The 15215-nt window shown below is 39.8% G+C and overlaps 1 protein-coding gene across 1 annotated transcript in view; it reads left to right on the top strand.

The window, feature by feature from the left end:
* The window catches only part of abca2 (ATP-binding cassette, sub-family A (ABC1), member 2), a 238833-nt gene that overhangs the window by 208226 nt on the left and 15392 nt on the right, over positions 1–15215 (top strand). The window contains exons 36-40 of the mRNA XM_034208396.1: positions 4162–4277; positions 8428–8579; positions 8666–8788; positions 9229–9361; positions 9554–9674. Of these exons, the coding sequence (XP_034064287.1) occupies positions 4162–4277; positions 8428–8579; positions 8666–8788; positions 9229–9361; positions 9554–9674 (645 nt within the window). The remainder of the gene's footprint in view (positions 1–4161; positions 4278–8427; positions 8580–8665; positions 8789–9228; positions 9362–9553; positions 9675–15215) is intronic.

The raw sequence follows: 15215 nt of genomic DNA, 5'->3' as shown, positions 1-15215 counted from the left end.
CTTCCTCTAAGAACAAAGGACAGTAACAGAAGAGCTCTGTGGCTTCAGGCTTGATCGCCGTTCAAATGACAGCGTGGTTTCCCCAAAGTAGGGGGGCTGTAAAGTGACGTAGATCTTACTCACATCTATTATTCAAAACCATTCTATTTATTCTAACGTAAATTACATGCCAGTGTTTTATCTTTTATTTATTTTATTTTAAATCGTATAATGTCGGACTTTTTTTGCCGTCTGTGAGGAAAACAAATGGGGCCTCAAAATACTGAAATCTGTATTTTTAAAAATCTTTTTCTCCTTCTAATTTGTTATTCTTTTCTAAATAACACACTGTTATTTACTCAACAATAACACACAATTATCCTTGTTTTTATTTATTCGTTTAATTCTATAATCTTGGGCTTTTTAGCCGTAAATAAAGTCACCGGAAACAGACGTAGCCCTATAAGGGACATTTCGAGCGATACACACCACAAACCCACTGAACTGATTACCCAAGATCCTCAGCTTGAAGCTCGTTGATGGATGTTTTAGCCACAATGCTGGTTGGGATATGATGTTAATGCGATATGATATCCGAAAACATTTTTTTTTTTTTAAATAATACTTTATTCCGAGTGTTCTTGCTTTTCTCTTTGGAAGTCATCACATAACGGCATTGTGATACACGGTTCGGCTGCATTAAATATTACACATCTGCCGTAGTTCTCTATTTATAGAGCCCTGATCAGAAGACTTCTGGACAAACAGGAGAACTGCTGCCAAAACTGAAAACGTGACGTGGATCATACATATATCAACAATTAAACAACATCTTACATTTATTTTCACAAAATACGTCTCCTTGCAGTATCAATAGTAATTCGGCTGACTTTTATATGTGATCCAATCGGACTTGTAGTTTTTAAAGATATTACTGATTTTCTTTTAATATAAGAATGTAAATACTGAGTTGAGAGAATAGTCAGGGGATTTGGGTGATGGGAGACACGTCTATGGAATCACAATTTCAATAGTTTACCATTAAATGAGACGGATATACCTTTCTGTCTGTGATGTTTTACAAATCAGATATTAATGTGTAGAAGTGAAAACATGAGAAATAGTATAGCAATATCCTGTAAAATTATGTAAAAACATGAAAAAACTACACATCTTCAGATGTTATACATACATAAGTGTCCTACACTAATAATACAAAGTTATTATTAGTATGCTGTGTGTACCTTGTGTGCACCGCCTAGTGGTTAAAGAACGTTATTGAATTATTTTTGTTGAATAATGTTATTTTTGTTGAATAATGTTATTTGATGAAAAGAATATTTAATAGTACATACTTTCATAGGGGGAAAGTAGAAGGTCAATGATAGAAATATAGAATATAAAAAATCAAGAAGATACTGTAAGTGATCTCTACAATAAAACAGACAAACTAATTAACCTTTATTAACACATTAAAGAATACTTTAGGTTAAGGTCTTCTTTCAAATAAGAAAAAAGCTTTGGGGGTATCTATCTACAGATAAATATTAAGCCTGAAAAGTACTTAACGTCTAATATATTGCTTTCCTGCAATGTTAACTATGTTGAAGCACTTCTTTTTAACTGATATTATACTATTATTTATGTAGATAGTATAAGAAATGTGCAGAACTACAATTCCCAGTAGAGACGTGCCATAGAGAACATGTTGCGAAACACAATAGCCAGCATGTGTAGTTCTCGGGAGGCGTTCGAGTCCAGTTTTGAATAGTCTGCCGTGGTTTCGTTCCATTTCAAAGAGCTTTGACGCTCGGCGTAACCTTGGCGCACTGCCACTCCAACATCCAATCCCAGAGCTTGAAGATTAATCACGGGGTTTGTCAACGGGACTGTAGTCCCAAACGATAGCTGGGGATTATGGGTAGTGTAGTGTCTTCGGCCATCCTAAACTCTGATTTTTTTTCCTGATATTATATTGCATTAACAACACATCCCAACGTGCATTGCCGCTAAAACATCCAGTCAGCGAACATGAAAACATTCCCAGTTAAACATGCAAAAACAAATCGCTAAATAAAAAGATAAAACACTGGCGTGTAATTTACGTTAGAATAAATAGAATGGTTTTGAACAATAGATGAGAGTAAAATCTACGTCACCTTACAGCCCCGCCCACCTTTGGGGAAACCAACGCTGTCATTTGAACAGCGATCAAGCCTGAAGCCACAGAGATCTTCTGTTACTGTCCTTTCTTCTTAGAGGAAGTTCAGAAACACGTAACTCTGGATTTGTTTTAATGTTTGAGGTGCAACAAACGACACAGCAGCTTTTTGGCATGTTACAACTATTATTTTCTGCCTCGCTCATGAGAGTAACAGCTGGCGAAATTACAGCCTCGCCTACTGATTTCAAATGTGTGCTCTAAAATGATATTTATAAATGACTATTATCATTATTATAAGCAAGACAATAAATGGCAAAGATATGTAGAAAAATAAACGCATTTGAGATACGTTCATAAGAAACGTAACGTGGGAGAAAATATGTTTCTAGCTAAACGTAATTGAGAATGCAGTTTAGTTCTGTGGGAACGTAATTTTAGGAGACAGGGTTGGCCAAACAATAGCTCAAAGGGAGAAAATCCTGTGGAGGACGGGGCACCTCCCGCACTGCAAACAACAGAGGGTCTAACCATTTATCCCAATTACGACTATCTTCGTGAACGAACTTACGAACCATGTTCTTTAGCGTTTTGTTAAAACGCTCCACCAGGCCGTCGGTCTGTGGATGGTAAACGCTAGTCTGGATTGAGTGGGACCGCCCATCAGTTCATACAGCTCGCGTAGTGTGCGTGACATAAACGATGTGCCCTGTTCAGTCAGGATCTCTTTTTGGATCCCGACTCGGGAGATTATATGAAACAGTGCCTTGGCAGAAATATTACGCAGCGAGGCAGTGCGCCTCGGGGTATCGTGTTGCATAATCCACTAGGGACTAGTACAAAGCGATATCCCTGTGCACTCCGGTCTAATGGCCCGATGAGGTCCATACCAACTCTCTCAAAAGGTACCTCAATTAATGGGAGTTGTCGCAAAGGCGCTTTTGGGGTAGCCGGCGGGTTAACCAACTGACATTCACGGCAAGATGCGCACCACCATCTGTGAAGATCGGGCCATGATCCGGTGTAGTGTTTTGTCGTACCCTAGATGACCTGACATGGGGTTATGATGAGCGGCCTGGAAAATCATTTCCGGTGGCACTGGACCCAGTTCGCTGTCGATGTCGGGAGTCTTGCGACAAATTGCTCCAGTGCCACCTGCTCCACAACGTCCTCAGCGGAGTGTTGTCCCGGTCGGAGCCAGCGCCTCGCGGCATTGAGGAGCTGCTGCGCGTAGGAGAAGGGATGGCCGGCGTCCTCAAAGGGGATGGCCCAGAACTGGCGGCGATGCCCCTCCGGCGTGCTGCCCAGGTCCTTTAGGAATAGGAACCCTAGCAATCAGGTCAATAGCACAATGGACGGTGAGGAGGAAGAGCCAAAGCCTTGGATTTGCTAAAAACCTCACCTAGATCATGGTAGCAGGAAGGGACTGAAGGTAATTCAGGAGGATCTAACCTTTGGTCTGTTTCCTGCCTACAATTCCCAGTGTTGCTTCCCCTGTCCATCTCAACTGTTTGCTTTAAACAGTGATTTAAGCATTTCTTTCCCAACCCCTCCACCCTGCAAGAGTGCCAATTTATGTGGGGGTTATGATGTTTTAGCCAGGGGAAACCCAAAATGATGTTGGGCTGAGTTATAAAGGTGGAAAGACATAGCCTTGTGATGGTTATCATTTACAATAATTTCTAAAGGCTCCTCACCTCTCTCTCCTTTCTCCTCTCCCTGTATCTCCAGGCTCCAGGGGACAGATGTGGTGATTGCCATCTTCATTATTGTGGCCATGTCTTTTGTACCGGCCAGCTTTGTGGTCTTCCTTGTTGCAGAGAAATCCACGAAGGCCAAACACCTGCAGTTTGTCAGCGGGTGTGACCCTGTCATCTACTGGCTGGCTAATTACATATGGGACATGGTGAGAAAAGCCTGAGGTCAATACTGTACAAAGAATAATGCATGTGTAACTGAGGTTAGGGCAGTGGATTTTCTTGTGTTTTTAATAATTCAGTGTGTGTCTGCCCTCTCCTCAGCTGAACTACCTGGTGCCTGCAACATGTTGTGTGATTATTCTGTTTGTGTTTGACCTGCCGGCCTACACATCACCAACTAACTTCCCTGCAGTCCTCTCTCTCTTTCTTCTGTACGGGTGAGACCTTTGAGTGCACACATCTTTACTTATCAGCGTTTATACCTGGAATTAACGGCTCATTATAGTGTAGTCTAGTGGACTTACACTTCTATTGAAGGGGCAGTTCACCACATTTAAAAAAAAACTGAATGGAATTTAGTTTGTGGTTAGTTTGTAAGTCAACACTTAATGAACGCAATATTAAAGTAGAACATCTTTACTGATATTCATTGTGTGATGGAAACCAAACTCATCAACCCAATGAGGGCTGGAATTAAAAATCAACAGAAAATCTAAGTGAAAAAAATTCAACAGGCTGTTCCAACTAACTTCAATCCAATCACGGCCACTTATCATAGGGCTCAGTAGTGTGTATGCCCCCATGGTCCTGTATGCACTCCCAACCACATCTGCTCCTGATGAGACAGCAGTTAGTGTCCTGATGGATTTCCTCTTAGACCTGGACCAGGGTAACTGCCCAGCTCTCCTTGTGTAATGGCCCCTCTCCCAATGTCTCCTCCACACTCTGGAAGAGCAACTATTATATAGATGTAAAATATATGAAGGTTACAAGGCCTTTTGCTTACCTCGCTTGTAACATCACTGTCAACTCTGAGTGGTTTAATTTACAGTCGAGGAAATAAGTATTTGATCCCTTGCCAATTTTGTAAGTGTACCCACTTACAAAGGAATCAACAGTCTATAATTGTAATGGTAGCTTTATTTGACTAATAAGAGACAGAATATTAAAAAGAATATCCAGAAATGTACATCATATAAGAGATCAAAATGAATTTGCATTTAACTGTGGGAAATACGTATTTGATCCCCTTGCAACCAACAAGAATTTTGGCTCCCACAGACCGGTTACATAAATCCTCTTCCTTTAAGAAAGTACTCCTAATATCAACTTGTTACCTGTATAAAAGACACCTGTCCACAGAATCAATAAATCAGATTCCAACCTCTCCACCATGGGCAAGACTAAAGAGCTGTCTAAGGACCTCAGGGACAAGATTGTAGACCTGGGATGCGGTCGAATAGTCCATTTAGCTTAGGAACCTTCCTAACGGAGTGAAATGACCCGGAAGTACCTCAGTGGCAGCCATGATAAGAGCTGTTCAAATTCTCTAGTCTAGATGATAGGAAAGGAGATTTGAAACTTCCTTTATAACCTCCTTTAGCTTAGGAACCACTGGACCTTCCTTGATGAAAGGAGAGGAGAAAATGCTGTCCCACAATGCCTTGCGGCCGCAACATATACCGTGACAACAACGTTCACGGAAACAACCGACCATGACCGAGAAATAATATCATGAAAGTTACGATATTTATTAAGTAATTTACAAACGTATGTGGTAAGTTGCCAAAGTGCTTTGTTTTGAACGTTCAACACTATAATAATCAAAAGGAGAAATATGAACGTTAGTTTTTACTGAAATGATCAAATAAAGTCAACATCTCACAGTCTTTACTGAGCTGTGTGGGGTTTCTTAAACTTGTAATACATGTTTGAATGGTGATATACACAGTGATAGATGTTAAGGAATAAAACATTAATATCCACATGAATCCCAATACGTAGGATTGTATGAAAAGATCTTAATACAAATGTATTCATTATAATACACGTATTAACGTGTGGACCGGAGGGAGAGGGTGACGAACATAAGTTAAGTTTCACTTTACTTTTTTATTTAAATTCCAACCTTGTTCATGAAGAATATGTTTCTCTGTTGCCCACGTTCATAAAGCATAAAACAACACCATCAGAGCACGGTGCAGAGTCTCTAGATGAGTTTAGTCCGCCGTTCTTATTAAACATCCATGTAGTTCGCTGTATACAAAACTGTAGTTTTCCCCACAGCAGACGCACATTTATGACGTCCGCTGGCTCATCATAAACACGTTGAAGTGCAGTCGGATTCGCAAAGCACTGCAGTCTTTTTTCCTAAGTCCTTTTAAATTCTCCTATCCACTATCCCTTAACTGCGTGATGTTTCACACAGAGGTCAAGGAATAGTGGATAGGAAAAGATGATAGGAGCTGATTTTTGGACAATTTGAATGCAACCCTGCACAAGGCTGGGACTGGCTACAAGACCATCAGAAAGCAGCTTGGTGAGAATGAGACAACTCTTGGTGCCATTATTCAGGAATGGAAGAAACACAAAATGAGCATCAGTCGCCCTCGGGCTGGGGCTCCACACAAGATCTGGCCTCGTGGGGTTTGATGATCATGAGAAAGGTGAGGGGTCAGCCAGAACTACACAGGAGGAACTTGTTAATGATCTCAAGGCAGCTGGGAGCACAGTCACCAAGAAAACTATTGGTATCACACTACACCTTAATGGATCAAATCCTGCAGCGCCTGAAGGCCCCCTGCTCAAGAGGAACATGAGAGGCCCGTCTGAAGTTTGACAATGAACATCTGAAGGACTCAGAGAAGGCTTGGGAGAAGAGGATGTGATCAGATGAGACCAACATCGACATCTTTGGCATCAACTCGACACGCCGTGTTAGAGGAAGAGAGATGCTGACTATAACCCCAGAACACCATCCGTCTGACGGGGGGTCAGCATGGAGGTGGAAACATTCTGCTTTGGGGTGTTTCTCTGCTAAGGGGACAGGACCACTTCCCTGCATCGAGGACAGGATGGACGGGGCCATGTACCATACAATCTTGGCCGATAGCCTCCTTCCCTCAGCCAGGACTCTGAACATGGTCATGGGAGGGGTCTTCCAGCAGGACAATGACCCTGAACATACGGCTAAGGAAACACAGGAGCTGCTAAAGAAGGAGCACATTCAGGTGAGGGAGGGGCCTAGCCAGTCTCCAGACCTTAATCCCAGGAAGGGAGCTGAAGCTTCCAGAGGCCAAGCATCAGCCTCAAAACCTGAAGGGTTTGGAGAGGATCTTCAGAGAGGAGTGGACCAACATCCTTCCTGAGATGTTCACAAACCAGGTGACCAACTACAAGAAGCGTCTGACCTCTGTGTGTCCAACAAGGGTTTCTCCACCAAGTACTAACACATGTTTTGCAAGGGGATCAAATACTTATTTCCCACCATTTTTATATTTTATATAATGTCAATTTCTGGATTTTCTTTTTGATATTCTTACTCTCACTGTCAAAATAAACCTACCATTAAAATGATAGACTATTAATTTATTTGTAAGAGTGTAACAAACTAAATCTGCTAGGGATCAAATAATGATTTCCTTCACGGTGCATGATCTAAAATCAGTGTTTTTCCAACATCATCCTGTCTGCAGCAACGGTTCATCAGTATAAGGCCCTGGGTCTGAGTAACTGTATTCTTCCATGATATGGATTTTTGGGGAAAAGTGGTTTAAAGACAAGAAATTAGAGAAAGAGAAGGAGAAGAAGATTCAAGGCATCTCTCCTTATGTTTCTCAAGTAGAAACTTCAAAAGAAATGTGACTGCAGACCACACTTTCATTCTGATATTTGACAGCAAATAAACTCCCTGAATATAAGATCTGGAAAAAGTGCACCAGTGCAGACAGTGTTTTATTATAGTCACTCAACTAATGTGAAGTTGACCATATTTATCACAGAGGTTGAAGCTGGTCAAAAGTGAGATGGTGCTAACACAAGCTAGCTAGCTTTGTAAGAAAGGAAGAATTGTGAAATGTATTGGGATGCTAGTTTTAGTTAGCAAGAATCAGGCTTGTGCTTTAATGTACTTGTGGAGTGCTTGGAGTGTCTTTATTAGTACTGAATGATGAATAACATCTCGCAGCAATGCCATGGAATCGAGATGTAAATCAGAAGGTATTCCGGCCCTTCAAGCATACCCTGCTTTGTTGTCTTTTTATACTATGAACGGGACCATAATTGTGCTTATGAATCATGCTGTTTTTCAGACTTCTTGAATCTGGCCTTTGAGAATATGAACCAATACAGAAAAGGTTTATTGAAGTAATAAATCAGGTGAGGCTAGGGTCATTTTCTCATAGACCTCTGAACGTACTGACTTCTATTTGTAACCAATGCAGTCCATTACTGATTATTCAAAAAAACGCAGGTTCGAGGCACTTCCTCATTGACTTAGCGTTTTAGATGAAGAGGTGTCCTCTTAATTTAAAGTGAATTAATACGTCTTCATGTTTTTGTCTTTCAATATGTCGTCTCTTCTTCCAGGTGGTCCATTACTCCCATCATGTACCCAGCATCCTTCTGGTTCGAGGTGCCCAGTACAGCCTACGTGTTCCTTATAGTCATCAACCTCTTCATAGGCATCACTGCAACTGTTGCCACCTTCCTGCTCCAGCTCTTTGAACATGATAAGGTCAGTTTGACTATTGTTCCCTCAGCTTTGGTTGTGCAGTATTATCAGACGTAGTCTCACATCACTTCTCCACTATCTTCATGTCTTTAGGATCTGAAAGAATCAACAGTTACCTAAAGTCCTGTTTCCTGATCTTCCCCAACTACAACCTGGGACATGGCCTGATGGAGATGGCTTACAATGAGTACATCAATGAATACTACGCTAAAATAGGTACACCTATAACGAAGCAATGTTTTTAGTTTCTCTCACGATTATTTAATGTGATTGTGAAGAAGTCCGAATAATTATTGTATGTGTTTGTGTGATACAAGGGACATAAAAAACAACATTTGAATGTACCATGATAAGGGCAAACAGGATGATGTTAGAATTTAGAATCATTGTTATTTCATCTTTTGTGCCTATCATTTTCTTTTATGAAAATAATATAATAATAACTTTACTAGCAAAATCTACTTTATTTGCAGAAATATGAAATGAAACAAACAATTAAATAAGTATGTATTTTAGACAGTAACAAATTGAAATGCATAAACCTTAAGTTGGCCTCAACAAGGTGGACCTTTAACTATTTTACTTTTCAAACAGACAAATGTTTTTGAAAGAAAAGTAAAGAAGATATCAATCGTTTATAAATGGTGTGCTTTCAGGCCAGTTTGACAAGATGAAGTCTCCATTTGAGTGGGACATCGTGACGCGAGGGCTCGTTGCCATGACAATCGAAGGCTTTGTTGGCTTCCTCATCACCATCCTCTGCCAGTACAACTTCCTCAGAAAGCCGCCGTGAGTCCTGTTTGTTTCTACGAGTGTGGGGAATGTCAGGATTTACTGTCACTCCTTCAGACTTAATGTGTGTGTGTGTGTGTGTGTGTGTGTGTGTGTGTGTGTGTGTGTGTGTGTGTGTGTGTGTGTGTGTGTGTGTGTGTGTGTGGTGTGTGTGTGTGTGTGTGTGTGTGTGTGTGTGTGTGTGCACAGGAGGATGCCTGTCAGTTGCCAGCCAATAGATGATGACGATGTAGACGTGGCCTGTGAGAGACGGAGAGTGTTACGAGGAGACGCTGACAATGACAAGCTAAAGATCGACAACCTCACAAAGGTTCATTTTCATTTAATCGTTTATTTGAACCGGGACAGTGCACATTGATGAACACTTTAAAACAAAATAATGCTTACAAGTGTAAATGAGCCGGATTTTAGCTTTGAGCTAATTTCCATCCGTAGTCCCGTCACATACAACATATAAGAACGTGACATGTATATGTTAGGAAAACTTCTGTTATCAATGCTGAGCCAATGCTCGTGAAAGGAATGGAAGCTGGATTCGCCTTAGTCAAACATTGACATTTATTGAAAGTATATTACGGCCGGAGAATTCACAAGGTATATGCACAACTTCTTTGTGGGACACCAGGCAAACTCTGAAGCCAAAGGAGCCAGGAACACATCTATACATGAGAAGAGGAGGGCCCTAAAACACGCGGGTTTTCCTTTAATGCAAGCCAGATAGAGAGACAAAGACTTGTTGTCTTGCAAACCCACATGAGCCAAGCTTCTCCCCCACAGGAAGTCAGATGACCTCTTGACCTGTGTCTTCCTGAGAAGTTACACACAGGATCACATTACAGGCAGGAATATATGCGGTTTACCAAAAAGCATTACTTTGTGATTAACATTTTTACAGAAAGACTGAGGACCTCTAAGTACACAGATCGGATTAAAATATTCTCTCACAGTCCTTTGTTTTTATCAATCTATTGATAACCAATTAACATTAGTCTAAGAATATTTCAGTCAATACTTAAATCAATAAGCGTCTTCAGAGTTGTGTGGGCTCACTCACATTAATTACATCAAAAGTAAACAAGATTGAAAACACTTCAATCACCATGATTGAACACAGTCAATCATAATAGAAAAATCATCTCTCTTCAGTGCTTGGCATCTTTTGTCAAAAGCACAATAATAAACACATGGAATACAAAAATATAATTGCAAAATATATGTTTCAAAAATAAGATATTTTATCATTTATCACTCAGTTAATCTCATTCATCAAACACAAATTCTAAATCAGTTTACATCTCAAAGATTTACTTCAAGGCAATTACTTATTAAAACACAATTAGAATTTAGGATTATAAGAAATCAATTGAGGTATAATTTAGGATTATGAGAAATCAATTGAGGTATAAATCAGAATCATGAGAGATCCAGCTAAGGTTCCTAGTTAAGGTATAAATTCACAGTGATGAATCGATCAATCTGTAATCTGTAAAGTTACAGTGTCCTCAATCTTTAACATTACTTTACGTTTACTTCATTACGCTTTATTCAAGAGTAAGGCATGATAACATCATTACATTACTTCAACTATCAATCATTATGTCATTTCAAAATCTGAAGGGAAAACTAAACAATTCTCAAAATGTTTAAAAATCTGAAAAGGAAGAATCAGACATTTTATTGTATAACAACCTGAAAAGGAAAAAATCAAAACATCTGTTCTTTATTCAGAGCATCAACTGTAATCAATTTCAATCGCTGAATTGGGAGCCTTGTAATCTGGTTTCCTCGTTGTACATTTGACCTGGTAATGATTACGGATAGTAACATTGTCTGTTATAATATTAGAAATATCTTATTGTTCAATACTTTATAAATCTGAAAATATCAATTTATTTATTTGTTTAGTGTGAAAGTGTAATCTGATCTGACAAAATATATTTATCACCACTATTTAACACATATCTGTTCATTGGGAATACAAAAACAATCATTAATTGTACATCTGTAATCATCTGGTCATTCAATTCAAATGTTATCTTTGTACCAGAGCTTGAAGAACATGTCCTCCTGACTCGTTCTCCTCCTCTCTTTATGACACAGAATGTCTGGTGTGTAAAGGCATCCTGATACTGTAGATTAGCACTGAGGTGATGATTGGCTCAAAACTCTTCTTCATCAGAGCGCCATATCTCAATTATCTGTAGATTAGCACTGAGGTGCTGATTGGCTCAAAACTCTTCTTCATCAGAGCGCCATATCTCAATCCCCCCCAATTGCTCTGCTTTTGTGGCTCAATTCAGTGAGCACTTTATGATCTCCCAGTGAAACAGAGGCTCATCTGCCTGCATTCCTTCTGCTATCTGCTTGAGAGCAGTGCACCTGCCTATTCCAAGTGGCACATCCAGATGCCTCTGAAACCATCGCTCGTCCTGTAGAGTTGTCTGCCTGAGCCCACCGAGCAGAAAGATGAAGAAGCATCCCATCTCATCAGAAAGTTGAAGATTAGAATCCTCTCATCTCGAACGACCTCCTTGCCCGTGGATAAGTTGCTCTCTGCAGCCGCAGAGTGTGATTCTCTCTCTGACCCTTGGCCTTCAGAGCTGTTTAACACTTGATAGGGATGTTTTCCTGAGTGCAGACAACTCAAAGTAATGGATTAGCACATTATCATTCAATTACAAAAATAGGATAGGCCCCTCAGAATGATTTGGGAGCCTTCCTAACACATGCACATTATAAATGTAAGGTTTGTGTTAGTCATTTAACATGCAAGAATCATATACTCATCAGTCCAAGCAGAGAAATGTTATTTTAAGTTAAAGGTGAGCTAGTCCCTGTGGATATAACCCTTTCTCAATGATTCTAGATGTTATATTAATTCACCATTTACCGTTTGATAAAGGATTAGTTTATCAGAAGTACATTTCCTCTTCCATAAAACATAGGTTTGAGAAATGAATGTTCCAATATGAAATCAATTGCTCAATATAATTTGACTCTTCCCTCCCTTTTCTTACATATTGTCACATATGAAATAATAACTTAGGAGTCTATTTAAGCATGGTATTGTCTATATAAGCTGTTAATCGAGAAAACTCAGAGTCAGTATGCAACTCGCAAATATCTCTCCTCCTTCCTATCCCTCTCTTCCACATCTCCCTCTCATCTCCCTCTTTACTCACTTCCCCATCTCTTTCTATTTTCTCTTTCTCATCCCTCTCTCTTCCTCATCTCCCTCTTTACTCACTTCCCCATCTCTTTCTATCTTACTTCTGTTAGATATGAAGTAAAACATACAAGTCCATGTAAGCATCTGAGTTACCACTGAAGGCATAGCATAAATGATAGTGGGCGTCTGAGGGTGTCATTACTGAGAAATGTCAAAGAAATTCAAAACCTTACATTTGAAAACAGGTTTGCATTCCTCCACTTAAGGTGACGTTATCATTGGAAACAATAAAAACGAACTATTTTGATGTAGAATCTATAAATTGAATCGTTAGAGCAGAACAAAAATGGTTGTATTGTAGCCTGAGTTCCGTGCAGCCTCTAGTTTCACCAGGTGGAAAAATGGTCCATATAATGTGAATACATGCAGAAGTAGACAGTAAGAGGCCCCTGACATTAGGCCTATACTAAAAATAGTAGGGGCTCTTCACTCTGCATAGCAGTATGAATAGCCTTAAAAAACAAACAACCCACTCCGTGGTAACGAGAGTCATATTTCTGACCCATATGCCCTAAGTGAAGCCGTTAGTCTCATCTAACTGACCCAAGGGTTGGTGCTGGTGTGACAGTTCCAAGTGTTCAGAGCAGACGTCAAGCTTTCAGTTCATGGCTCGGTGGGGGGGAGCAGACCCACGTGAGACAGTATCAACGGCTGTACAGTCCAGTTTGAGGCCCGTCATTCTCTCTGGGAGCAGGAAATGGTGCCCATTCTCGGACCAAACCATTAATGTCATGTAGAGCAGCCATAGCATCTCTGTGACTGCACTCAGCCGGACTGTAGCAGGGTAGAGCTGGGTGACTCTTAGTGAAGCTGTCCAAAGCCATAGGCAAAATGGAACCACGTGCTAACAAAAAGGACACAGGGTCATCAATGTCTCTCTTTACCATTGGCCTAATCATAAACAAATTAGTGGGAAAAATGTGGAACACTAATCCATCATGTAGAATGTTGAGTTAATTTAAATAATTACTTATGGGTTGAAATCAAATTAACATTAACATTAGAACTAAAGTCAGTTAACAAATTTGACTTGCACAGATCAGTAATCAATACACCATTTTCCCAGCTCTGTGATGAAAACGATAACAAGCAGGGATGCAAACTTGTCATCTTTTGGCGAAATTTGCCGTTTTGAATCCAAAATAGGTCGTTTGTGTGATTCATGTAGATCTGCAATAAAATATTATTGGGGTATGGACAGGGTTGCTAACTTTGGGTACCTGGCTGGAGTGAGATTTTGATATCATGGGTTTTAATTCCACACATGCGCACGAAGTGACTGCTATCGTGTCAGTAGCGGGAGCTTAGCATATATTTAGGATATATATATATAATATATATACAAATACACAATATTGGACACAGACTATAAAGGGCACACAGTTTCATTCACTAATGAAAGTCAAACACATGTTTGTTTCCACTGTTTTATTGTTTGCCTGTCGCGATAAGCAATTAATTGACTTATCGGCTCCCGAGTATTTGTGTTGGGTAATCTATGGTAGGGCTAACCCATACAGTGGTGGGCTCATATCAGCATTAGAAATGTAATTACATACACGCTATATCTCCCCTTGACAGTGAAACGCCACGCGTGATGTTTAGATTATTTCCCTGTCTCAATCCAAATTGAACTGTATGAAATAAAAAGGCACATTTGTCTTGTAGTAAATAAAAAGGGCGACCTGGAGCCAATCCTGCAATTTCCCCACAGGTAAAAGAGTTGACATGCTGAAAACCCAACCCCCGCAGGGGGTCTGGGGGGATTCTCCCCCAGGAGATTTTTTGAAATACTAACATAAAATACACATTCTCTCTTGAGATGAAAAATAAATCCATCTATTACTACACGACATATTTAAATGAAGCTGAACCTGCTGCTCCTCACAGATGGAAGAGGCTGTGTGAATTACTTTACATTGTGGATGCGGGTGGATAGCCCCCATTGTTCTGTGTGTCAAAATGGAAGGTTTCTGGCTAACGTTAGCTTAGGTACTCAGATCTTGTTCTTGAGTAAAAGTAGAAGTACCAGAGTGTAGGAATACTAAGTTACAGTAAAAGTACTGCATTCAAAATGTTACTCAAGTAAAAGTATAAAAGTATTGTCATCAAAATATAGTGAAAATAGCGACAGTAAAAGTAGTCACTGTGCAGATTGGTTTATTTCAGAATACTATATATGATATGTTTTATAATGATTGATCATGAAAGTGTTCTCAAAGCTGGTAAAGGTGCAGCTAGTTTGAATGACTTTGTATACTGCAGGGTAGCTGGTGGATTTACTCCAGGTGGAACTAAAGTCTGATTCAACACTTGATTATATTTTGCATCATTCATCCAGATCTGAAAGTAACTAAAAGGTATTAAATACATGTAGTGGAGTAGAAATACACCATGTACCTCTGAACTGTAGTGGAGTAGAAGAATAAAGTAGCAAAACATTTAAATACTCAAATAAAGTACCAGTATCTCAAAATTGTGCCCAAGTATAGTACTTGTTGAGTTTATGAACTTAGTTACTTAACACCAGTGGCTATACAGATAGAAAGACTAAGCCTTGCACAGAGGCATGAAAATACATTTTCAAAATGCTCAACAGTGCTGCCAAAATTATAAACTGAC

This window comes from Gymnodraco acuticeps, unplaced genomic scaffold, assembly GCF_902827175.1.
Source record: "Gymnodraco acuticeps unplaced genomic scaffold, fGymAcu1.1, whole genome shotgun sequence".
Classification (NCBI taxonomy): domain Eukaryota; kingdom Metazoa; phylum Chordata; class Actinopteri; order Perciformes; family Bathydraconidae; genus Gymnodraco; species Gymnodraco acuticeps.
Note: the sequence above shows the minus strand (reverse complement) of the source record. Positions and strands in the feature narration are given on the sequence as shown.